Source organism: Lepus europaeus, chromosome 19 (genome assembly GCF_033115175.1).
Source record: "Lepus europaeus isolate LE1 chromosome 19, mLepTim1.pri, whole genome shotgun sequence".
NCBI classification, from domain to species: Eukaryota; Metazoa; Chordata; class Mammalia; order Lagomorpha; family Leporidae; genus Lepus; species Lepus europaeus.
This window is the reverse complement of record NC_084845.1, coordinates 14,442,570-14,468,620: the sequence shown is the minus strand read 5'-3', so window position 1 is coordinate 14,468,620 and position 26,051 is coordinate 14,442,570. Positions and strand designations below refer to the sequence as shown.

At 45.3% G+C, this 26,051-nt stretch overlaps 1 protein-coding gene across 2 annotated transcripts in view; it reads right to left on the bottom strand.

The window, feature by feature from the left end:
• LOC133747816 (zinc finger protein 568) overlaps nt 1-26,051 on the bottom strand; it is a 187,629-nt gene that overhangs the window by 20,411 nt on the left and 141,167 nt on the right. Inside the window, exons 6-8 of one of the 2 annotated variants that reach the window (XM_062176190.1) lie at nt 11,583-11,635; nt 1,693-1,816; nt 1,097-1,192 (exon numbers count right to left, since the gene is read on the bottom strand). In XM_062176190.1, the coding sequence (XP_062032174.1) occupies nt 1,097-1,192; nt 1,693-1,816; nt 11,583-11,635 (273 nt within the window). Of the gene's footprint in view, nt 1-1,096; nt 1,193-1,692; nt 1,817-10,951; nt 10,978-11,582; nt 11,636-26,051 lie in introns of both variants that reach the window. The other variant, XM_062176199.1, reaches the window with a different exon arrangement.

Below are 26,051 nucleotides of genomic sequence, written 5' to 3'. Positions count from 1 at the left end.
CCCCCTTTTTGAGATTTACTTATTTATTTGAAAGTCAGAAACACACACAGAGAGAAGGGGAGAGATAGAGATAAGGGATCTTCCATCCACTGGTTTGCTCCCCAAATGGCCGCAACGGTTAGGGCTGGGCCAGGCTAAAGGCAGGAGCCAGGAGCCTCTTCTGGGTTTCCCCTATGGGTGCAGGGGACCAAGTGTTTGGGCCATCTTCCACTCTTTTCCGAGGTGCACTAGCAGGGAGCTGGATCAGAAGTGGAGCAGCCAGGACTCAAACCAGCACCCATATGGGATGCCAACACTGCAGGCTGAGGCTTAACCTTCAATGCCACAGTGCTGGCCCCTAAAACCCTTTCTTGATAAAAATACTCAACAAACTAAGAAAAAAGGAACATATAAATAAACATTCAGAGCAGCAACATTCATAATGGCTTAAAAGTAGAAATAACCTTAACGTCTACCAACTGATGAACGGATAAACAAAATAGGGTATTATCCATAGCGTGGAATATTATTGGGCAGCATAGTGTAATGAAGTACTGGTACATATTACAATATGGATGAACCTTGAAACCATTTTGCTGAATGAGAGAAGCCAGTCACAAATACTAATGTGAACTGCCTGAATAGCACAGCTACACAGACTGTAAGTAGATTGGTGGTTGTTTAGTGTTGGGCGTGGGGAATGACTGTTAAAGGGCATACCCTTTCCTTTTGAGGTGATGAAAACATTCTTCAATAGGATTGCTGTAACAGTTGTAAAACTATAAATGGGTGAATTTTATAAATATGTGGTTATACAGCTCAATAAAGCTGTATTAAAAAAAAAGGCAGGATAAAACTGGACTCAAAGGCAGCTAAAATGGCTGTCATAGGGAAGGAGGGCACTTCCTCTCTGAAATGAGGAGGAAATAGGACAGTAAGGTAGTAAGAAAGTGGCAAGTGGAATAAAAATTTGGAGGCTTATGCTAAAACATCCTTACCTTCTCCAGATCTTAGGCCATTTTGGGAAGCTCTACCACCAAAATCTCAGAATTAATGCCTTCTCAGAAGCTGGTAACTAGGTGTCATGGCCTCCCCAACACAATTCTTTACCACTCACCTGGACGCCATTCTTTTGTATCTTTCCTCTGAACCATCCAGGGCTCTTTTCCCTGCTCCAGTAAAGAGATCACACTTGGTTTAGCATCATAAAATCCTGCTCAAGGAAAAAAAGGAACAAGGCTATATTGTAGAATTAAAGTCAGTTCCTGATTTTCCAGAAAGGGAAGGAAGCAGATTAAGGAAGAAGCAAGAAGAAGGACTTGTAAGACGAGGGTGCCCGATGGAGTAGCCCATTCCCAACTTCACAAGGGACAAAACAATTTTTTTGTGAGCAAGAATTATTAGTTCAGCTAGGGATGGAGAAACTTTTTTTTATGCCAGTGGCCACTTGGATATGAATAACATCATTTGCAGACTGTACAAAATGATCAGATTAAAAATCAGCCTTCTACAGATCCATAAATTTCAAGTACAGCCTATGGTTCCCTTGGTAAGGCCAGACCAAATGATTTAGTGTGCTTACATGGCCCATGGACTGGATGTTTCCCACCCTTGTCTAGGTACTTGAAAAGTATTCATGAAAAACTTACAACAAAGAACATAAAAATTCCAGAAGGCCAATTCTGTACTGGGGGACAGGAGGGATAAACTTACCCAGGAAAATCAAGTTGCTGTAATTCTCCAACATTACATCTCGGTACAAATCCTTCTGAGCACAGTGCAAGCGTTCCCACTCCTTTTGAGAGAAGTATATGGCTACATCTTTGAAGTTCAATTCCTGAAACCATAAAATGAACATATTATTTGTGAAACTAATGGACAAAATCTTTAAGATAGTATAAAACAAACCAGAGAAAGCAACTCAATAGGGAAGCTCTACTGGGAAAACAGGCTGTGCTAGGTCCTTCATCATGGATGGATCAGTGTGGAAATAAGGATAATCAGAGTCAAGTCACCACATGATTGTTGAGCATATAAACTTCTAGAGATTTCACCCCTCGGAACTCCCATTATTCACCCAGATCTGGGAATAAACACAGCCCAAGTAAGTTGTCTTTCCCTATTAAATAGAACAGTACATGCAAGTATACAGCACACCATTGGTTAAACACACACTTCTCATTGCCTCCTCCCCATCCTCACATTTGAGAAATTAAAAAAAAAAAATCATTCCAAGGTACTGTACAAAATCTATCTCTGAAAATAGGATTTGCATATAATCTATGTAATAATAATTTATTAAAAACTCAGGCTCAAGAACAAAACAAAAACAAACCTGCAGGTGAATTCAACGAAACCTCAATCTCAAGTATGTCAAAACATTAAATCCTAATCACTTTTTCGTGCCACCACAAATTCTTTTTTTTGTGTGAAATATTTATTTATTTATTTGAAAGTCAGAGTTACATAGAGAGAGGAGAGGCAGAGAGAGAGAGACAGAGGTCTTTCATCTGCTGGTTAATTCCCCAACTGGCTGCAATGCCTGGAGCTGTGCCAATCCAAAGCCAGGAGCCAGGAGTTTCTTCCAGGTCTCCCATGCGGGTGCAGGGGGCCCAAGAACTTGGGTCATCTCTTTTTTTTTTTTTTTAAGATTTATTTATTTTATTTGAAAGTCAAACTTACAAACAGAGAGAAAGAGAGGCAGAGAGACAGAGAGAGAGAGAGAGGTGCAGTGGTCCAAGGACTTGGGCCATCTGATACTGCTTTCCCAGGCCATGGAAGAGAGCTGGATTAGAAGTGGAGTAGCAAGGACTCGAACCAGCACCCATATAGGATGCTGGCACTGCAGGCAGCAGCTTTACCCGCTACGCCATAGCACCAACCCCCACATTTTTTTTTAAGATTTATTTATTTATTTATTTGAAAGTCAGAGTTACAGAGAGAGAAGTCTTCCATCCACTGGTTCACTTCCCAATTGGCCACAACGGCCAGAGCTGCACTGATCCAAAGCTGGGAACCAGGAGCTTCTTCTGGGTCTCCCATGTGGGTGCAAGGGCCCAAGGACTTGGGCCATCTTCTATTGCTTTCCCAGGCCACAGCAAAGTGCTGGATTGGAAGTGGAGTAGCTGGGTCTCAAACCAGTGCCCATGTGGGATACTGGCACTTCAGGCCAGGCTGTTAACCTGCTGTGCCACAGCACTGGTCCCACAAATTCTTTTTTTTTTTTTTTTTTGGACAGGCAGAGTGGATAGTCAGAGAGAGAGAGACAGAGAGAAAGGTCTTCCTTTTTGCCGTTGGTTCACTCTCCAATGGCCGCTGCAGCCGGTGCATTGTGCTGATCCGAAGCCAGGAGCCAGGTGCTTCTCCTGGTCTCCCATGCGGGTGCAGGGCCCAAGGACTTGGGCCATCCTCCACTGCCTTCCCAGGCCACAGCAGAGAGCTGGACTGGAAGAGGAGCAACTGGGACAGAATCCGGTGCCCCAACCGGGACTAGAACCCGGTGTGCCGGTGCCGCAAGGCGGAGGATTAGCCTGTTGAGCCACGGCGCCGGCCACCACAAATTCTTAAATAGATATCATTTTACAGGCTGCATGACCCCTAACTCTTGTTTATGTATTCAATATTCTTACTTTGGGCAATATGCTGGAGAGTTTACTAAGGTCTTTTCAATTATGAGTCATTTCTAAAAAATTTATACAACTAGATAAGTTGTTCCTGCTATGATAAATCGTCCCTAACTATACTCTCCTTGTTCCTGAGCTCCTGGAACTGACAGAAAGATGCAAATTTATAATGATGTGACCCACGGTGAGTATACACTACACAAGTTCTAAATGGACCCATTTATAGGTAACCATCTGACGCAGACTTCTTGGAAATATCCTGTAACTATATACACTCAATCTATGATATTCCTATCACATCTGCGGGCCTAAAATCCTCACAGAGATAGAGGTACTGGCAGATACTGGACAGCAATAAAACAATCTAATCATGATTCCCTTCCTGGCTTGTAACGTGTGATTCCAATGAACCATGCACTTGTATGTCATCAAATCGCAGTTCTAAGGAGGTAGGTAATTTCTAGCAAGCTTTGGTGTTCGCACACCACCAACAGTCTAGAAGGAAGGATGCATCTTAGATAAAGAAATGTTAAGTGGTTTGCTGATGAACACCTAAATATTTGTTGAACACAGGGAAAATTAAGGGACAGCAGCCTTTGACAACATCACTGATTGCAATGGGAAGAACTGGGGAACAAGTTCCTGCAGGGGTGTAGAAAGGAAGGAAGTTTCAGAGGAAAGAAATCTGTTCAAAGTCTTCTAAAACAAAAAATACATTCAGTTAGGGAGATGAGAAATATTGACTCATACAGACTATGGATTTTAGGATTGCAAAAGTTATACCCTGGGTTTGTTCTGGAAAAACACAGAGCCTGAGGAAGAGAGGAAGAAAATGCAGCCTCAAGCCACCTGAATGACCTCAGAGTTCCCAAAGGGCTGAGAATGAAGTCCCTCCCTCATCATCTCTTCCTTTGGCAACCCCTCCCCCACACGATCTGTTTCTGCAGCATAACCGATTCAGAAGAAACAACTTCTACACTGTCAAAGCTGATCTGAGTCCAGGGGAACCTGCTGTGGCCTGCCGTGGGCAGACCCTTTATTTACAACCTGGGAGACACTGAGCCCCCCCAGCCTTTGGAGGTATCCCAAATATCTAACAAAGCTTTGAGGCTCAGGAGCACATGACTATTAGGCCCAGCTCTGGAAAGGTTTCTATAATGAAGACTTCTAGCCTCACAGGACAATCCCTGGCTTTGTTCCCAAAACAGGGCCCCTCAGAACTGACAGTGAAATCTCATTCCACAAAGACCCATTAAGAATCACCTATACTGAGCCAGAAAACACCCCAGGATCAGTGGGTCCTCAGCAGCCTCGGAAGGGTTCATCTACCTGATATACCCTACCACAATGGCTGTATGTGAAAGCACTGCTCCCAGAATCCTCATGGCCAATGTATCCTGATTCCTAAGCGAGATCACCCACAGCTTTCCTGCCTGACACTCCCTCCTGTGACAACCCCCAGCCTTTCTGCTGACAGCTGCATTCACTGCACCTCAGCCACAATTACTGTGCTTTAGCCACTTTAAGTTCCTGGTACCTTATACCTGTATGTATTAATCCTCAGGAGAACTCCATGAATCATAATTCAAAGGAAGCTTTAGTCTGGAGAAGGGAAGTCGTTTGCTCAAATGCACAGTTAGCAGTGGCACCGCTGGGGGTCTGAATCCACATTTCCCCAAATGCACAGTTGGTTGCCTTCTACTTCTGCCCTCGGCTAGACCCTGCAATTAGGGGGCGGAAACAGCCCAGTCTGCTCTGTTGGTCACTGCAGAGCGCAGCTTCCATGAGGTGAAATCAGAGGCAGAAGGGAATAGGAGGAGAGAAACAGATGTGCTAATAAAATTCTTTTACCAAAAAATATCAATCGGTGTTCTCCATGCCTCTGACACAGGTCCTGCCCTTGAAAAGTTCACAATGAAGAGAAGAATAAAACACATACCAAAAGTAGAGACAATCACAGGACATCAGATTTGGTGGAGGATAGTCAACATCACCAAATTATTAGCTGAGACTCAACGGACTGAGGGCAAGCATGTGGTGCAGCAGTGAAGTTGCCACCTGGGAGCCCACATCCCATATTGGAGTGCCTGGTTCAAGTCCCAGCTACTCTGCTATTGACCCAGCTTCCTGCTCACATGCATCCAGGGAGGCACCAAACCATGGCTCAAGTTCCTGCTACCCTTCTGGGAGACCCGAATGGAGCTGAGGGCTCTCTGCTTCTGCCTGGCCTAGCCCTGCGCTTGGAAAACAAGTGGATAAAAGATCTCTTTGTCTTTCTGACTTTTAAATAAAGTAAAAATAAACACATTGTTTTTTACAAAGTAAGTTAACGGATGGACTATTTAAAGAATTCTGGAATGCAATGTGAAGTTAATAAAGGAGGAAAGTAATCTTCAAAGGTTAAAACTAAGTCAAAATGGAAACTGAGAAAGGCATACTGAGTCACGGAGGCTTATTTGGCCCCTGGAATATCTGCTGTGCCCAGAACACCATGATCTTTGCCATTCATGAAACTGTGCATTAGAGGGAAAGGAGACTAAGCTTATAGCTGGCCAGTATGAGAGACTAATTAGTTGCACACTGCAAAGACCTGAGACCTGTAGAACCATGCTCTCAGAATATAAAAAAAACTAGAAGTACAGCACTCCCCACAAAAAATAAAGATTTATTTGAAAGGCATAGTGACAGAGAGAGAGAGAGAGAGGGAGGGAGAGATCGATCTTCTGGCTACTGGGTTTATTCCCCAGATGGCTGCAATGACTGGGGATAGGCCAGGCCAAAGCCAGGAGCCTGAATCTCCATCCAGGTCACCAGAGTTGTAGGTGGTGGCTCAACCCGCTGTGCCATGACACTGGCTTCAGAGCACTGGCATTCTTAGGGGATGCAAAGATAACTGCATTACTTGAACCTTGGCAGTTGTAACTTACCCAAAGATGTTATGAAGGATTGGAATTATGGGCCATTCTTATACATGCCATAGGTGTAAAATTAAAAACAAGTTAACAAGCTGAATCCGGTATTATGTTAAGATTAGGTATATATGATACTAGAAATCAATGAAACTCATTAGGTACATTAATGAATTAAAGAAAACCATTATGATCATCTCAAGAGATATAGAAAAGGTGTGTCAAAAATGTAATATTCATTCATGATAAAAACTCAGGATTAAATTAGAAATAAAAACTAATGTCCTTAACCCATTCCAGGACATTCTGTCAAAACAAAAACAAAAACAAAACCCCAATTCCCCCCCCCCCAAAAAAAAACAAACAACAAAACCAGAAAACAAGAATGAGCATTATAGGTAAAAATGAAATATCCAAAGAATCTCCTCTAAAACTGGGTGTACGACAAGAGTGCCCATATTCACGACTCAGTATTGTTCTGGGAGGTGGAATCAATGTAAGAAGGCAATAATTAAAATCAAAGCTTGAAAAACAAGGAAAAATAGACAGTGGATGAGGCCATAAGGCATGAGCTAAGGGAGTAGGAAACGGAAAGAAGCAATGGGATTTGGCATCTCAATATATGTTAGAAAGAACAGGAAGTAGGATTTGGGTGACCCCATGTTTCCAGTGTACATGCAGATTCGGGTGAATTTCCACATTCTCCAGCTTTGTAGACTACGTTACACAAAGGAAGTTAAAAGGAAGCCCATGGTCATAGAGGCAGTAAACAGAAACAGTGTAAGGTTCTACACTTTAATCACAGTGCACAGCCCTCCATTAATCTGGGCAAAGGGCAATCATGACTTGGAGGACAGGAGGAAATACAGGGAGAAATGAATAGTCAAGGGCTGAAGAGCAAGGGGAGTTGATGCTCCTTCCCCAGCAAAGTGTGCAGAGAGTGGGCTCTTGTGGAGAATCTTGGAAGGTTCTGGGCTGCATGGCAATGGGAAGACAAATTCAACTAGGCCTCACAGAATTCAGATGAGAAATCAAAGACGTAGTAAGAAAATGATTAAGTAGTATTGCTTCATTCTTCTGAGTGAAAAGAATCTTTGAGAGCTGTCTTGCCAGAATAGTGCCATACCCAGACACATCCAAGAAAGCAACCCAAATTTTACATCCTACAAACACCATGCCATTCTTTAAAGTTGATTACTCCAAAGTCACAGAAAAAGATTTCATTATACACTAAAAATTAGGGATTTTTTTTTTTTTGACAGAGTTGACAGTGAGAGAGAAAGACAGAAAGAAAGGTCTTCCTTTGCCGTTGGTTCACCCTCTAATGGCTGCTGCGGCCAGTGTGCTGCGGCCAGCACACCGCGCTGATCCAAAGGCAGGAGCCAGGTGCTTCTCCTGGTCTCCCATGGGGTGCAGGGCCCAAACATTTGGGCCATCCTCCACTGCACTCCCGGGCCACAGCAGAGAGCTGGCCTGGAAGAGGGGCAACTGGGACAGAATCCAGCGCCCTGACCGGGACTAGAACCCGATGTGCCGGCGCTGCAAGGCAGAGGATTAGCCTGTTGAGCCATGGCGCCGGCCCAAAATTAGGGATTTTTACACACAATATTTTCTGGTCATATATCATCGCAGGTATATTAAGGTTTAGATCGGACAAAAGACAAAAGTACTCTAGAAAAATATGAATGACTTTTTATTTTTGGTGGTGGTAGAAAAGACCTTCTGGGATGACATAAAGAGTTAATGAAACTGTTATCTGAATGTATTTTTAAAACTCTGAGGGGCTGGTGCTGTGGCATAGCAGGCAAAGCCGCCACCTGCAGTGCTGGCATCCCATATGGATGCTGGTTCAAGTCCTGGCTGCTCCACTTCCCATCCAACTCTCTGCTATGGCCTGGGAAAGCAGTAGAAGATGGTGCAGGTGCTTGGGCCCCTATACTCGTATGGGAGACCTGGAGGAAGCTCCTGGCTCCTGGCTTTGGATCAGCACAGCTGTGGCCATTGTGGCCAATTGGGGGGTGAACCAGCAGATGGAAGATCTCTCTCTCTGCCTCGCCTTTTCTCTGTGTAACTCTGACAAACAAACAAACAAGGAAGGAAGGAAGAAAAGAAAACTGAATCGGGGCCGGCGCTGTGGTGAAGTGGCTTACAGCCCTGGCCTGAAGCACAGGCATCCCATATGGGCGCTGGTCCTAGTCCTGGCTGCTCCTCTTCCTATCCAGCTCTTTGCTATGGCCTGGGAAAGCAGTAGAAGAAGTAGAAGATGGCCCAAGTCCTTGGGCCCCTGCATCCGCACTGGAGACCAGGAAGAAGCTCGTGGCTCCTGGCTTCGGATTGGCGCAGCTCTGGCTGTTGCAGCCATCTGGGGAGTGAACCAGCAAATGGAAGACCACTCTCTCTGTCTCTACCTCTTTCTGTAATTCTTTCAAATAAAAAAAAAAAAAAAAAAAAACCTGAATCTAGAAACATACAAAATAGATTAACTCTGTAACAAATATTTCTAAAACAACTCATAAGTGAGAAAATAAAATGTTTAATCTATAGGCCGGTGCTGTGGCTCACTCACTAGGCTAATCCTCTGCCTGTGGCGCCGGCACCCTGGGTTCTAGTCCTGGTCAGGGCGCCAAGTTCTGTCCCGGTTGCTCCTCTTCCAGGCCAGCTCTCTGCTGTGGCCCAGGAAGGCAGTGGAGGATGGCCCAAATGCTTGGGCCCTGCACCCACATGGGAGACCAGGAAGAAGCACCTGGCTCCTGGCTTCGGATCGGCGCAGTGTGTCGGCCATAGCAGCCATTTGGGGGGGTGAACCAACAGGAGGAAGACCTTTCTCTCTCACTGTCTAACTCTGATTTCACAGAGTTTGAAATGTGAAAACAAAGTATGTGACAGAATTAATGAAATACAATCACATCTGTCTCACAGTTGTTATATGGATTAAACAAGACCACATTGGAGAGGCCAGTACTGTGGTGTAGCAGGTAAAACCGCTGCCTGCAGTGCTGGCATCCCATATGGGCACTGGTTCAAATCTCAGCTGCTCCACTTCTGATCCAGCTCTGCTATGGCCTGGGAAAGCAGTAGAGGATGGCCCAAGTCCTTGGGCCCCTGCACCCGCATGGGGGACCTGGAAGGAGCTCCTGGCTCCTGGCTTTGGATCGGCACGGCTCTAGCCATTGCGGCCATTTGGGGAGTGAAGCGTCGGATGGAAGACCTCTTTTTCTGCTTCTCTGTCTCTCTGTGTAACTCTGACTTTCAAATAAAAAAATAAATCTTATTAAAAAAACACACACATTGGAAAGACCTTCAAATTATATATAAGTAGCTAAAACTAAGTGCTCAGTAAGTTAGCTGCTTCCATTGGTACTAAGATCCCACTCTGAAAAGAAAAATCACATAACTATACATATGTGCAGCAGAATTAACTTGAAAATATTAATAGTGGGGCTGGCACTGTGGCGCAGCTGGTTAATGCCCTGGCCTGAAATGCCAGCATCCCATATGGCCGCTGGTTTGAGACTCGGCTGCTCTACTTCCAATCCAGCTCTCTGCTAAGGCCTGGTAGAGCAGCAGAAGATGGCATAAGTCCTTGGGCCCCTGCACCCACGTGGGAGACCTGGAAGAAGCTCCTGGCTCCTGGCTCCTGGCTTTGGATTGGCACAGCTCCAGCTGTTGGTGGCCATCTGGGGAGTAAACCAGCAGATGGAAGACCTCCCTCTCTCTGCCTCTCCACTCTCTGTGTAACTCTGCCTTTCAAATAAATAAATACATCTTTTTTTTTAAAAAAAGAAAATATTAATAGTGACTATCTTTGGATGGTGGGACTATGGGTGACTTAACTAACTGCCTCAAGTTTTGAAATTTTTGCAAGAATCCTTTATTACTCTAACCATTAGAAAAAAGACAATTTGCTTATTTCTCCCTCGGGGAAAATTTTCTAGAGCTGAAGGGGGGGCAGAAGGGAGATTCCAAGCAGTTAGGAATTTTTTTTTTAAAGATTTATTTATTTATTTGAAAGGCAGAGTTACACAGAGAGAGGAGAGGCAGAGAGAGAGGAAGGTCTTCCATCCAATGGTTCACTCCCCAACTGGCCACAATGGCTGGAACTGAGCCAAACCGAAGGCAGGAGCCGGGAGCTTCTTCCGGGTCTCCCATGTGGGTGCAGGGGCCCAACGACTTGGGCCATCCTCCACTGCTTTCACAGGCCACAGAAGAGAGCTGGATCAGAAGTGGAGCAGCTGGGACTGGAACCGGCACCCATATGGGATGTTGGCACTTCAGGCCAGGGCATTAACCCACCACGCCACAGCGCCAGCCCCAGCAGTTAGGAATTTTTTAAGAATTTATAAACAAAAGGCTACTGCATATGACCCTGGAGGGACTATAACAAAGAAATTAGTGATACTGAAGAAAGTAACTTCATTCTGTTTCTAACTTCCCTGTCACATCACAGAGGCATGTTCCCTGTAAGACTGTTCCGAGCAGGGCCAGCATGTGGTGCAGCAGGTAAAGCTGCCAGCTGTGACACTGGCATCCCATAAGGGCACTGGTTCGAATCCCAGTTGCTCCTCTTCAGATCTATTTCCCTGCTAATGCACCTGGGAAAAGCAGTGGCAAATGGCCCTAGTATTTGGGTTCCTGCCATCCACGTGGGAGACCCGGAAGAAGCTCCCAGTTCCTGGTTTTGGCCTGACCCAGCCCTGGCCGTTGCAGCCATTTGGGAAGTAAACCAGCTGATGGAAGATTCCTTTCTGTCTCCCCTCCCCCCACCCTTGTAACACTGACTCAAATAAATAAATAAATCTTAAAAAAAAAAAAAAAGAAGAAGAAGAAGACCGTTCTGAGAATGAACAAAATCCAGGGAAATGAAAATTCTAGATCAGACAAAGTCTATATATAAAAGCAGACAGCCCTGGGACTGGTTGAGGAAAACTACTGCACAGGTATGGCTTCCTCTTCTCTTCCCCCTTTCCCAAATCATTATTCTAAGTCTTCTGGATAGATAGGAATCTATAAGGTTTTAACACCTTGAAAACCAAGAAGGCTTTCCACGAAGAAAGTGAAAAATCCAACTTACCCCCACCATAACTTTAGATGCACAGCTGTTCCTCTCTCCTCTTCTTCTGGGTCCTTAAAGAAGAAAAATGTAGAAAAGCCTTAAGAAACCATGAGACAACAGTTTTTCATGACCAGCCCAGAGGAAGTCAAGTCAGAAAAAACTCCTGCCCCATCCCAAGGCACTCAGAGGAAGACCAAAGAAACCTGCTATATCATGGCTCTCTCTCACTCTCACAAAGGAAAAGCAGGTGACCTTAGGGCCCTAATAGGAGTCCTGGGAGAGCCTCCCAGACAGTAAGTAGCCTTCTTTCTCAGTAACAGTACAACACGAGATATTCTCAGGCCCGGCATCTTATACTGAGTCCAAACTTGTGGCTCCAAGACACAGCCTAAGTGGGCCCAAGGGTCAGTAGCTCACATTGTGTCCTTAGTGTTGGTATTAACTCTATGGGCCTAGATCCCTGGCAGCAACAGGATGAAAGAACAGAGAAATGGAAATAGGAACACAGCCTCATTTCATTGTTTCCCCCACCCCCAATAGCCTCTGTAGACCGAATGGCCTGGGTTGTGTGTGTTCCAGCTGGGCTTGAAAGTACCATGGTGGCTACAGCAGCTAGCCACCAAGTCAGGGGTTTTAGATAGATGCCCAGAACTCATCCATCGGTCAACCTCTCCCAGTGTAGGCCGAGAATGCACAAAGAGGGCGGTGCCCCAACCTCTCCCACCGCTCAAATGCAGAGCTGATGACCTGGCCACATGGGGTTGGGGGTGGGGGCAGTGCATGTATGTACACACACACACACACACACACAGAGACCGAGACCTACAGAACTTCACTGAGGTAGGGCACCCATCACATTCCCCTGGGGTACACTAGGAGCACAATTCCTATCCAGGGAGCATAGCACGGACTTCTACCCAGGAAAGAGGACACAGCCCGAGCACATTCTGGTGCCCCCTTCAAACCACATCCATTTCGTGCAAGTGCTAAACAATGACACTGTCCTCTTCAAGTAAGAACTAGCATGCTGGAAACTCCTCTCCTATCCCAATGGCTCATGGTCCTGATGTCCTTTATTTGGGAAATCTGGACAACCCCAATAGCTAACTACAATTAAAATGTCAGGCAACCCCCTGCCCCTCCCAGCTCCAGGATTCTTCATTGTCCACTCCTCAGGGACCCTGATACTTGGGACTGACAGAGTCCATGCCAAACCAGTAAGTTAAGGTGATCAGCAAGCCCTAACCCTTTACATATTAACACTACCAATTAACAAGTGCCAGCCAATATTGGCAGGAAGTGGCCCAGGCTACAGCGCCCTGTGGTAAATGTACTCCAGAAGAGGAGTGGAAAAACCCAGATGGCCCAGAGCCGCGGCCGGAATGACTATCTTACAGCCAGGAGTCCTCCTTGTTCCAAGCCTCTGAAAAGCACAGTCCAGACTTCCCAGCTGCACCCAACCACCCGCCAAGGACCTAGGTGAATCTACAGGCCATGGCAGTAATAGGTGGCCATTGAGAGGTAGGAAAAGATCGTGGGGCAGTGAAAGCTGCGGGATGTCCGGACTCTGCTAAGTCCAGTAACATCCTTGCCCAAACAGGTGTCCAGAGGCCTCAAGAGCTGCTGGTAAAAAAAAAAAAAGTTGTGGACTGCCCAAAGTTCTGTCCACAAGGGGCAAGGGATTAGGAGAGGACTCCTCAACTACCAGGAAATAGGAGTCTTCTTGGATGTGGAAAGTCCAGGATTGACCACATCCCACTACAGCCTGGTGCCCAAATTTGAGACGGGAAGTGCAGAGTGCAGGCTGTGGTGAGGAATGTGGCAATGCCAGGGCTCCTGGCTTCTCGCACAACTCAAGTCGGGTCACAGGCACTACCAGTAGGGGCTGGGCATAACCCTGGAGGTGAGAAATGCAGTCCCAGCAGAGAGAGCTGGGGATGTGGTCCAGGAGAGACTAAAGGGGGTCCGTCTTGGGTTCAGGATGAGCGCGAGGAGACTGGAAGAGGTTGAAGGCGGTAACCCTGAATCTTGAAAGGAAATAATGGAATATCAGTGTAGTATTTTAAGAATAAGAAGCAGGATGTTTAATGACAGACATACGGTGGAGAAATACTTTAGGTAGAAGTGTTACTAAGTTTTATTTACAGTGTAATGCTGTTTTTGAAATTAAAATAAACACACAAAAAAGGCACTTGGGTACTAAATATTGGATAAAATACTTCTAAAAGTTACAATAATATTGTTAACAGCAGCTAATTTCTTGGATGTGTAACTGTGAGAGATTTTTTAACACTGCTTTTCAGTTTCAGGGTATTCTCTTATAGGCTGGCCATTATGATTTCCTACTTGTGAAACATTACTTCTTAAATTTTGGTAAATATAAACAGACTGGAACTGATGAGCCAGAAACCAAAATACTGCACCAGACTAAAAATCCATAACTTGGTTTTGAAAGATAAGTGAAACAAAAGACAAACATAATAATACAACCAAAATTAAAACAGAAACAGAAATGAGAAAGGTTAAAGCAAGAGTCATAGAATTTAAAGACTTTGAGGCTATTATGTGTAACTCTGTAACAATGGTAGAGGAAACTGTACATTTTCTAGTAAAACTTAAAATAATTTATACTAAGAAGTATAAAGCCTGAACAGAACATTGACTGCAATAAAATTTAACGATGTCACAAAATATGTGCTTTTGAAAAAGACACTGTATCAAGTTCATTATAGCTTAGTTTTTTGTTTTTTTTTTTTTTTTGGACAGGCAGAGTGGACAGTGAGAGAGAGAGACAGAGAGAAAGGTCTTCCTTTGCCGTTGGTTCACCCTCCAATGGCCACCACGGCCAGCGCGCTGCAGCCGGCGTACCGCGCTGATCTGAAGGTAGGAGCCAGGTGCCTATCCTGGTCTCCCATGGAATGCAGGGCCCAAGCACCTGGGCCATCCTCCACTGCACTCCCGGGCCACAGCAGAGAGCTGGCCTGGAAGAGGGGCAACCGGGACAGGATCCGGCGCCCCAACCGGGACCAGAACCCGGTGTGCCAGCGCCGCTAGGCAGAGGATTAGCCTGTTAAGCCACGGCGCCAGCCTATAGCTTAGTTTTAATTTTTGAACTAATAATGATTATTCAAATAATTAATATCACAGGAAAGATGAACTATTCTCTAATGAACTTTGCATAAAACCCAATAAAGACCAAAAGAGAAGTAGTAATCAGTTTCTTTTGAGATTACAGATATAAAAATTCCAAATAAAAGGCTTATTTCAGTAATATGGTATAAAATTTACACAATGAACTGTAAGATTTCCTAATGTTTGAGCATTAACCTTAGGAAATCTTACAACAAAATGCACTGAATGAACAAATTAAAGGAAAAAAAAAATCCATGCCATGTATCAATTGAAGCCCATAAGATGACATGAGATAGAATTATATCCCTGTCTTCCAAGATGTTCAGGTTCTAATCCCCAGATATGCTTCAACTGAGGGTCTTTTGAGATGGGAAGATTGTCTAGATTATCTGTGTAGACCCAAGGAGCGTCCTTCTAAGAGAAAGGCAGGAGGGTCAGAATCAGAGAGATGTGTCAATAGAAGCAACATTTAGAATCACGTGCTTTTGAAGATGGGAGGAAGAGCCTGTAAGTAAAGAAATTCAGGCAGCTTCTAGAAGCTGGAAAAGACAAGGATATAGATTTTTCCCTTAGAGCCTACATAAAGAACACAGCTCTGCTGATACCTGGTTTTAGCCATTTTGGACTCCTGACCCCAGTCTTTGGATGAGGAAAACTTCTCTTGGAGCAGGAGGGGAGGGGTGCAGTGACTTGTCATTCACCAGAAAACCAGGCACCTCCTAAGTCAGTCCTTCCTCCTTACTTCCTGAGCTACATTCTTCTCCCTGTCCCTCAACTATAGGATACAGAAGCATACACATTTCTTCCCCGAAACCTCCTCTCTTACAGAAACAGACTGAGGAAGAGGTTCCCTACCTTTCCTGTTCTGGTGGCATCACTGGGTAAATCCCTAAGCAGTTCAGTGTCCTCGCAAAGTTATTTGTCCCCTAGGATAGAGTGCAGTCATCTCATAGGTACCTTCAATTGTTTATTTTTAAAAAATTCAAGTTTCGCTGGCGCCGCGGCTCAATAGGCTAATCCTCCACCTTGCGGTGCTGACACACCGGGTTCTAGTCCCAGTCGGGGCCCCGATCCTGTCCCGGTTGCCCCTCTTCCAGGCCAGCTCTCTGCTATGGCCAGGGAGTGCAGTGGAGGATGGCCCAAGTGCTTGGGCCCTGCACCCGCATGGGAGACCAGGAGAAGCACTTGGCTCCTGCCATCGGATCAGCGCGGTGCGCCGGCCGCAGCGCACTGGCCGTGGTGGCCATTGGAGGGTGAACCAACGGCAAAGGAAGACCTTCCTCTCTGTCTCTCTCTCTCACTGTCCACTCTGCCTGTCAAAAAAAAAAATTTCAAGTTTCCATGAAAATTAAAATAGTACAAAGAACTCTTATACGAGGTAGATACCTGGTCCCTAGATTCACCAAATGTTAGCAATTTGTCACTTAATGATTCGCACTACTATTTAAAAATAAGGTCAAGTATCATATTACTTTATTACTAAATATGTCAGTATGTATCTCCTAAGAAAACACATATTTTATAACAATATACAACTAAACAGAGTGTCTCACACATATCACTGTACACAAAAGCACAAACAAAAAGCGCCACAACACACAGTGGCTGATCTCACATCATGAAAGACAGAAGTACAAGGGTGCTTCAAAATGTTTCAAGGAAGAGAAGGAATGATATTATAATGATTATTTAAGTCTAAAAAAATTAAAATCCAGGGCAGGTGTTTGGCCTAGCTATTAAACTGAGGGCTAGGATATCCACACCCCACATCAGACTACCTGATCCTAGACCTGCCTCCAGCTCCTGAGTCCAGCTTTCTACAAATGCAGACCCTGGGAGGCAGCAGTGATGACTCACGGAACAGGGTTCCTGCCACGGGAGACCTGGACTGAGTACCCAGTTCCAGACTCACCTGGGCCACTGTGAACCAGTGGATGGGAGCTCTCTGTCCTGCTCACTTTCTCAAATAAATAAATAAATGAATAGAAATTCATGCATAGTTTTTTCATGATGTACATTTTCCAAACTGAAGAGGATTTCAATTTTTTTAAAGAAAGACTTATTATTTATTTGAAAGGCAGAGTGACAGACAAAGAGAGGGAGAGACATAGAAAGAGATCTTCCATCTGCTGGTTTACTTCCCAAATGGCTACAACAGATGGTGCTTGGCCAGACCTAAGCCAGGAGCCTGGTCTCCATCTGGAGGCCCAAGTACTTGGGCCATCTTCTGCTGCTTTCCCAGGCACATTAGAAGGGAGCTGAATGGGAAGCAAAGCAGTGGGGATTCAAATCTGTGCTCTGGTGCGGGATGCTGGTGTTGTAGTTGGCAGCTTAACCTGCTGTGCCACAACACCACAGCCTGGACTTCAACTTGGTTTTTTGGGGGCACCAAAATCAACTTAACTTCTAATTCCATTTCCTACAGACTTTCTGAAGTACTCGCACACAAAACACATATTCCATATATCTCTAACCTCAATTAACAAAAATTCCACAATTTATTAAAATTGAAATTTCCCCTGAATGTTTCCCAAATGCCTTGCATGCTTTAAAAATATTTACTCATTTAAAAAATTTTATTTGAAAAGCAAAACAACAGAGACAGACACACAGAGATCTTCCATCTCTTAATTCACTCTCCAAATACCTGCAACAGCTAGCTCAGCCAGGTAGTAGCCAGGAGCCGGGAATTCACCTGCTGCCTCCCAGGCTCATTGGGCTGGGGCAGAAGCTGAGGAGGACCTGTCTTGGGCATTCCATGGAATGTGGGCATAAGCATGAACTTAAATGTGCTGCCCCAGTGCTCACCCCATATACATTTTTCTTTAAGCAGGATATAGTCAGAGTTCATGCACTGCATTTGATGTTGTCTCTTTTAATACAGAACATTCCCTTAGCTTTTTTGTTTTTGCTATTTATTATTTTTTTTAAAGAATCTAGGCTTGTCTACAAATATCTCTTATTCTGCATTTATGTGCTTATTTCCTCATGGTAAAGTTCAAATTAAATATACTTAGTAAGGATACTACATAAACAATGTTGTGTTCTTCATGTATCGTATCAGGAGACAGATGAAATCAGGTCATTTCACTAATGGTGATAAATCTGATCATTTTGTTAAGGTAGTAATGGTCAGATATCACCACTGAAAGTTGTATTTTTCTCCCTTTGGAACTGGTTAAATAACCTGAGAGGGAGTAACTTAGGACTATATGTACTTACCAACAATGACATGCATATTTAATATACGTTACAGTTTCATATAAATTAATACATGTATGCTTTTCTTTCATATAAATTGTGGATGTCTTTATATGTACACATCATGGTATATAGTTGACCCACCACATACACATATTTTTTTAAAAATATATATTTATTTGAAAGGCAGAGTTAACATGGAGGGAAAGAGAGATCTTCCATCCACTGGTTCACTCCCCAAATGGTTGCAATGGCTGAGGCTGGGCCAGGTCAAAGCCAAGAGCCAGGAGCTTCTTCCGGATCTCCAATGTGGACGCAGGGGCCCATGGACTTGGGCCATCTTCTGCTGCTTTCCCAGTCTCATTAGCAGGGGGTTGGATCAGAAGTGGAGCAGCCAGTACTTGAACTGCTGCCCATATGGGATGCTGGCATCCCAGGCAGCAGCTTAACTAAGCTACAATGCCGACCCCCATGTTCTTCTGTAGTGTTGGATAATCAATCCATGTTAATGTTTTGTGGAACATTCAAGATACAATTTTTTAAAATAAGATAGAATTTTTAACTTTGTTCCTGACTGTTGAATTTCACCCTCAGGAGAATACAGTATCACTGTAAACAGGTACTCATTTTCAAGTTGCTGAGATTCTCAATCACACTCAGAGTAATATTCAAAGCACTGATGGGCAGAAACACATTTTGGAGAGAAAGACAGAATTCTTTATTGTAGAGATTATAATCTGCCAACAAGGCAGGAACACTATGATGAAACAACTCATGGGTGCTTTTGGGTGAGGGCAAACTGCCCTGCCTGATGAGACTGTTAGGAGTTGGGTATTGTGCAGAGTTTAAGTGTAACATCTTGGTGAATGATGATGGGCTTTTGGCAAGAATAGCTGAGATGGGGCCAGCACTGTGGCGTAGCAGGTAAAGCTGCTCCCTGCAGTGCTGGCATTACATATGGGCGCCGGTTCAAGTCCCAGCTACTCTACTTCCGATCCAGCTCTCTGCTATGGCCTGGGAAAGCAGTGGAAGATGGCCCAAATCTTTGCGCCCCTGCACCCACGTGGGAGATCTGGAAGAAGCTCCTGGCTTCGGATGGGCGCAGCTCCGGCTGTTGCGGCCATCTAGGGAGTGAACCAGCATATGGAAGACCTCTCTCTTTCTCCTTCCCCACTCTGTCTGCCTCCTGCCTTTCAATTAAATAAATATTTTTAATAATAATAAATTTTTAAATAATAAAATAAAAATTTTAATAAATAAATAAATAAGGATTTATTTATTTAATTGAAAGGCAGAGTTACACAGACAGAGAGGCAGAGAGAGAGAGAGGTCTTCCATCCGAGGGTTCGTTCCCCAATTGGCCACACTAGCCAGAGCAGCACTGATCTGATGTCAGGAGCCAGGAGCTTCCTCTGGGTCTCCCACGCAGGTACAGGTGCCCAAGGACTTGGGCCATCTTCTACTGCTTTCTCAGGCCATAGCAGGGAGCTGGATTGGAAGTGGAGCACCTGGGTATTGAACCAGTACCCATATGGGATGCCAGCACTTCAAGCCAGGGCGTTAACCCACTGCACCACAGCACCGGCCCCATAAATAAGTCTTTAAAAAACAAACAAAAAAGAATAGCTGAGAAGCATTTTGAATCTGCAGCCGATTCCTCTAGACAGTTTCTATCTAATTGGGTTAAATTAGGTAACAGAAACCACAAAACAATTTAAATAGAAGTCTAACAGAAAGAATTATGACACAGAGAACTCTAGAGGCCTCCTTAGGGATAAGGGAGAGTATCCAAGGAAAGACAAACCTTGTAGGAGGTTCTTCTCCAAGGCTATTTCTGACTTCACTGGAGAACATGTGGTTTGAACTCTCGAGATGGGAGAGAAGTTCACTGGATTACCGGTTACTCAGAGTCTGAGTGGCACTGCAAGCATGAGACCCGAGGTACATGGTGTCCCTATTAAGAGGGCTGCAGGAAACAGCTGTAACACACCCAAGCCAAGACTGATGGGCAGGATACAGAGGAGTTGGAGTGCTCCTGTGGGCTTGGGGTGTGCAGCAGTCTTCCATCAAAGGGGCCATAGCAAGGTGGTCACTGAACCAGGCAGTGTTGCACATGCAGATACTGAAAGAGACTGCAGGCCCTGGAGCACAACTGGTACTAAGCATCACTGAATGTTCTCACACACATACCTCCTTGGGATGGAATGAGGTGAAAAGTTCATGCCAAGATGGCCACTGACAACAGAAACTGCCTGGCAACAGGCCGTGATTGGATGGCTTCGGAAACCACATGACAACAGAGCCTGAGTGACAGCAGGCCGTGACTGGATGGCTTTAGAAACTGCCTGGCAACAGGCTGTGACTGGTTGGGGCATAGACCACCCCTTGACCAGATTGGCTGGTCTTGGCTATATAAGCTGTTGTACTAACTCAAATAAAGGAGTCTGCAGGCTGCTTGCCTCAGGCCTGCTTTCACCTGACTCCCTGGGTCCGTGTGGTGACTCCCTGCCTCTTGCTCCCACCACGCTCCTCCTCTCAGAAATGAATCCACTGCAACATTGTTGAGAAATCAAAAGCAACACCTCCTGCTGACAGACTATGAAGAAAGGGCATGAAAAAATAACATGTAGCAACCACAGCCTTCAATATCTCTCCAGAACCCTTTATTGACAAAGCTTAATGTTACACTCACTTTAAAGGATATGCTTAAGGTCCAGTCCATTTTCACAGAGTAAGTATTAAGGGGAATTGAGAGGTGAGAGGCAATAAATTGTAACTGGCACACTCCACCCCTTTGGCTACTCAGTTTTTTTCTTTCTTTCTTTTTTTTTTTTTGACATTCAGAGTGGATAGTGAGAGACAGAAAGAGAGAGAAAGGTCTTCCTTTTTGCCGTTGGTTCACCCTCCAATGGCTGCTGCGGCCGACTCATCTCACTGATCCGAAGCCAGGAGCTTCTCCTGGTCTCCCATGTGGGTGCAGGGCCCAAGCACTTGGGCCATCCTCCACTGCACTCCCGGGCCATAGCAGAGAGCTGTCCTGGAAGAGGGGCAACCGGGATAGAATCCGGTGCCCCAACCGGGACTAGAACCCGGTGTGCCGGCGCCGCAAGGCGGAGGATTAGCCTGTTAAGCCACAGTGCCGGCCTGGCTACTCAGTTTCCACACCCTTTTACATACACTTAAACTTCCTTATAAGAAACAACTCTATTTCTATCCAGCAAGGTAAAGCTATCCAAATGAGAAGATGCACAATTCTAACAGCTGGCTACATTAATTACTAATTGTTTAACAGCTCAATTTCAATTATAACTCCACTGAGTATGCTGTTACTTAAAGAGTAAATTGGAAAATTAACCTCTAAAAATTTGTATATGTTAACACTGTTAGTATAGAGGCGAGTGCTGCGGTGTGGTAGGCTAAGCCTCTGCCTGTGGTACTGAAATCCCATATGGGCACTGGTTCCTGTCCCAGTTGCTCCTTTTCCAATCCAGCTCTCTGCTGATCGGCTGGGAAAGCAGTGGAAGATGGCCCAACTGCTTGGGCCCCTGCACTTGTGTGGGGGACCCAGAAGAAGCTCCAGGCTCCTAAATTCGGATTGGCTCAGCTCCAGCTGTTGCAGCCATTTAGGGAGTAAACCAGCAGATGGAAGACATTTCTGTCTCTCTCTCCCTCCCTCTGTCTGTAACTCTGCCTCTCAAATAAACAAACAAACAAAAAAAATGGGATAAAATATGCAAAGCTGCTGTGGTGCTTATCTGTAATTGTATATTAGGTCATGGTTGATATATATGAACTCCTTTTTTTAAAAAAAAAAAAGATTTATTTATTGTTTTGAAAATCAGAGTTAAACAGAGAGAGAGAGGCAGAGAGAGAGGTCTTCCATCTGCTGGTTTACTCCCAAATTGGCCGCAACAGCCGGAGCTGTGCTGATCTGAAGCCAGGAGCCAAGAGCTTCTTCTGGGTCTCCCACATGGGTGCAGGGGCCCAAGGAGATGGGCCATCTTCTACTGCTTTCCCAGGCCATAGCAGAGAGCTGGATTGGAAGTGGAGCAGCCGGGACTTGAACTGGCGCCCATGTGGGATGCCGGCACTTCAGGCCAGGGTGTTAATCCTCTGTGCCACAGCACCAGCCCCTATGAACTCCTTCTTCAACAATCCATTCCATACTTCCATTGCCTTCAGTGACAACCTCAGATACTCTGGGTTCTTTACCTTGTAGGGTAACCTATTCCTTCAATCCTGAAGAAGCTAACTCCTCAATCATTCTGCCTTTTTTCTTTCTTTGTATTACTGCAGCCACTATAGGAAATGCCAATCTGTTCTTCCTTCCTTCCACACATTAAATCATCTCCAGGGGCCAGCGCTGTAGCCTAGCAAATAAAGCTGCCAACTGCAGTGCCGGCACCCCATATGGGTGCCAGTTCAAGTCCCGGCTGCTCCACTTCCGATCCAGCTCTCTGCTGTGGCTGAAAGTAGAAGATAGCCCAAGTGCTTGGGCCCCTGCACCCACGTGGGAGATCCGGAAGGGACTCTGGCTTCTGGCTTTGGATTGGCGCAGCTCTGGCCATTGCGGCCAACTGGGTAGTGAACCATCGGATGGAAGCGCTCTCTCTCTCTCTCTCTGCCTCTCCTCTCTCTCTGTGTAACTCTTTCAAATAACATAAATAAATCTTTAAAATAATCATTTCCAGGTTATCTATAATAACCAATACAATGAAAACACCATGCAAATAGTTGTTTAAACTGTACTCTAGTGAATTAGTGACAAGAACAAATGTGTACCTGTTTAGTGTAGTGTTGCTTAAAACATTTTTGATCTGTGAATACAGAACTTGCGTATACAGAAAACTGACTGTACTTGTGAGGATGAATCTGTCCCATCCACAGTGGAAAGTTCCAGTGTATCTGACCTTCGAGCTGGTGGTCAGGTGTTCCTCACAGAGAATGAAGCCATATTAGGGACTCGATACTAGTCTACTATTGCAAAAACTAAAGGGAAGAACTGTTGCCAGCTGATTACACCATTTTTATTAAGGAAGAAAATGCTGTCAAATACCCCTCACCCCAAATATTTCTGCTTATATTTCACTGGCTAGATTCATACACATAGTTACCTTGGTGAAGATAGACTAGGCAATAAAATACAGAATTCTTCCAACATCTATAATAGAAATAAACCAAGAAAAAGGGGCCCGGAGCCATCTGTTGTATCTTTCAAACACTTAGTGTGTGACACAAGCCCTCACCACCAGAAAATTGGTTTTTTGAAGGACAGACAAGAATTTGAATCCCGGAGTGAAGATTTCAGGTAAACAGCAATGTTTCTGAGCTTAAGACATGGGTAAAAATCAGACTGTTGAACTGGAGAGGGCTGCATGTCAGATTCCCTGGACTCCCTGGCTGATCCGGATCTCAAACATGGGTGCAAGGGCCCAACGATTTGGGCCATCTCCCACTGCTTTCCCAGGCTATGAGCAGGGAGCTGGATCAGAAGTGGAACAGAGAGGGGACTCAAAGTGGTACCCACATGGAATACCAGCACCGCAGGTGGAGGCTTAACCTACTACACCATAGCGCAGGCCTGGTAAAGGGAATTTTTTCTTTTCTATTTTTTTCATAAACATTTATTTATTTGAAAGTCAGAGTTACACAGAGAAGAGAGGCAGAGAGAGAGAGAGAGAGAGGGGGAGAGACTGACTAACTTCCAGTTGATGGTTCACTCCTCAAATGACCGCAATGGCCAGAGCTGTGCCGATCTGAAGCCAGGAGCCAGGAGCTTCCTCTGGGTCCTCCCATGTGGGTGCATGGGCCCAAGGACTTGGGCCATCTTCGACTGCTTTACCAGGTCATAGCAGAGAGCTGGATCGGAAGTGGAGCAGCTGGGATCCGAACCAGTGCCCATATGGGATGCTGGCACTCCAAGCAGTGGCTTTACCTGCTATGCCACAGCACTGGTCCCAGCAAAGGGAATTTTCTAGGGGAATCGAAATAGATGCTTTTTGATCTGGGAGGCAACTACTTACGTATCTAAAATTTATCATTATGCACACTTAATATTTTTCTATTTTATGAATTTTTAAAATTTTATTTATTTGAGAGGTAGAGTTACAGACAGTGAGAGGGAGAGACAGAGAGAAAGTCTTCCTTCCGTTGGGTCACCCCCCAGATGACCACAACGGCTGGAGCTGCGCTGATCTGAAGCCAGGAACTAGGTGCTTCTTCCTGGTCTCACATGTGGGTGCAGGGGCTCAAGCACTTAGGCCATCTTCTACTACTTTCCCAGGCCACAGTAGAGAGTTGGATTAGAAGGGGAGCGGCTGGGACTAGAACTGTTGCCCATGTGGGATGCTGGCACTGCAGGTGGATTAATTTACTGCGCCACGGAGCTGGCCCCTGAAAATATTTTTAATAGGAAAAATAGATCTTAAAAAAGATAAAAGGGCCGGCGCCGTGGCTCAACAGGCTAATCCTCCGCCTTGCGGCGCCGGCACACCGGGTTCTAGTCCCGGTCGGGGCACCGATCCTGTCCCGGTTGCCCCTCTTCCAGGCCAGCTCTCTGCTGTGGCCCGGGAGTGCAGTGGAGGATGGCCCAAGTGTTTGGGCTCTGTACCCCATGGGAGACCAGGAGAAGCACCTGGCTCCTGCCATCGGAACAGCGCGGTGCGCCGGCCGCAGCGCGCTACCGCGGCGGCCATTGGAGGGTGAACCAACGGCAAAAGGAAGACCTTTCTCTCTGTCTCTCTCTCACTGTCCACTCTGCCTGTCAAAAAAAAAAAAAAAAAAAAAAAAGATAAAAGGGGGCTGTTGCTGTGGCACTGCTTGCAACGCTGGCATCCCATATGAGTGCCAGTCTGAGTGAGTCTTGGCTGCTCTACTTCTGATCCAGCTCCCTGTGAAATGTGCCTAAAAAACAGAAGAATTTGGCCCAAGTCCTTGGGTCCCCACATCCACGTGGGAGATGCAAAAAAAAGCTCTTGGCTCCTGCTTCAGATCAAGGCAGCTCTGGCCGTTGCAGCCAACTGGGGAATGAACCAGCAGATGGAAGACCTCTCTCTCTCTCTCTGTATACCTCTTTCAAATACATAAGTAAACCTTTTAAAAAAATACTTTCATTTATGTCGGCTAGGCATTTTGTAAATACTGATTGTAGTTGGTTAACCATGTTTCTGTGATTTGGAGGCATTCCTGGATCCTTTATTGAGTAGTGACAACTAAAATAAGATGATGACCAACTACAAATAAAGCAGAACACATATACCATGTAAATCTAGGACCAGCTACCTTTCACTGCCTACATGTGTTGTCATAGCTGTGAAGTTAATTTATAATCTTATATTTTTATTGCAAAAGATTGTAATGAGCTAAGCCAAGATCATGGACAATCTATTGCTGATCAATGCAAGGTGAAAATATTATATTAAACATGAACTGGCAGCTGCTAAAATTATAGAGAAGAAATTGAAGATAGAGCAGTGAATCCCTGAAACTGACCTAATCAGTTGATTGTTGGTGATTGCTTGGGACACTTTTGAGCAGTTTTTTCAGGTCCTGCTGCAGACAGGCTGGATCAGAATCTTGTGGGCAGGAGCCCAGAGATTTTTTTTTTGTTGTTGTTGTTTGTGTTTTTTTTTTCTGACAGGCAGAGTGGATAGTGAGAGAGAGAGAGAGAGAGAGAAAGGTCTTCCTTTTTGCCGTTGGTTCACCCTCCAATGGCCGCTGCGGCCAGCGCATTGTGCTGATCCGAAGCCAGGAGCCAGGTGCTTCTCCTGGTCTCCCATGTGGGTGCAGGGCCCAAGGACTTGGGCCATCCTCCACTGCCTTCCCGGGCCATAGCAGAGAGCTGAACTGGAAGAGGAGCAACTGGGACAGAATCTGGCGCCCCAACCAGGATTAGAACCCAGTGTGCCGGCACTGCAAGGCGGAGGATTAGCCTGTTAAGCCACGGCGCCGGCCAAATTTTTTTTTTTATTTTTTTAAAACACTTCCTAGGTGAGCCTGATGCTAGTTGTTATACTACTCCTGTGGAGTGAATAGTGATGACAGTATAGTTGCTAAAGAAATAGCGATCTTTAGGGTGGTTTCCCCCTATTTCAAGGTCGGATTTCTGGACTCCAGGAGAGAGAAACTGAGTCTAGGCCTGGTGCAGTTAGAAGT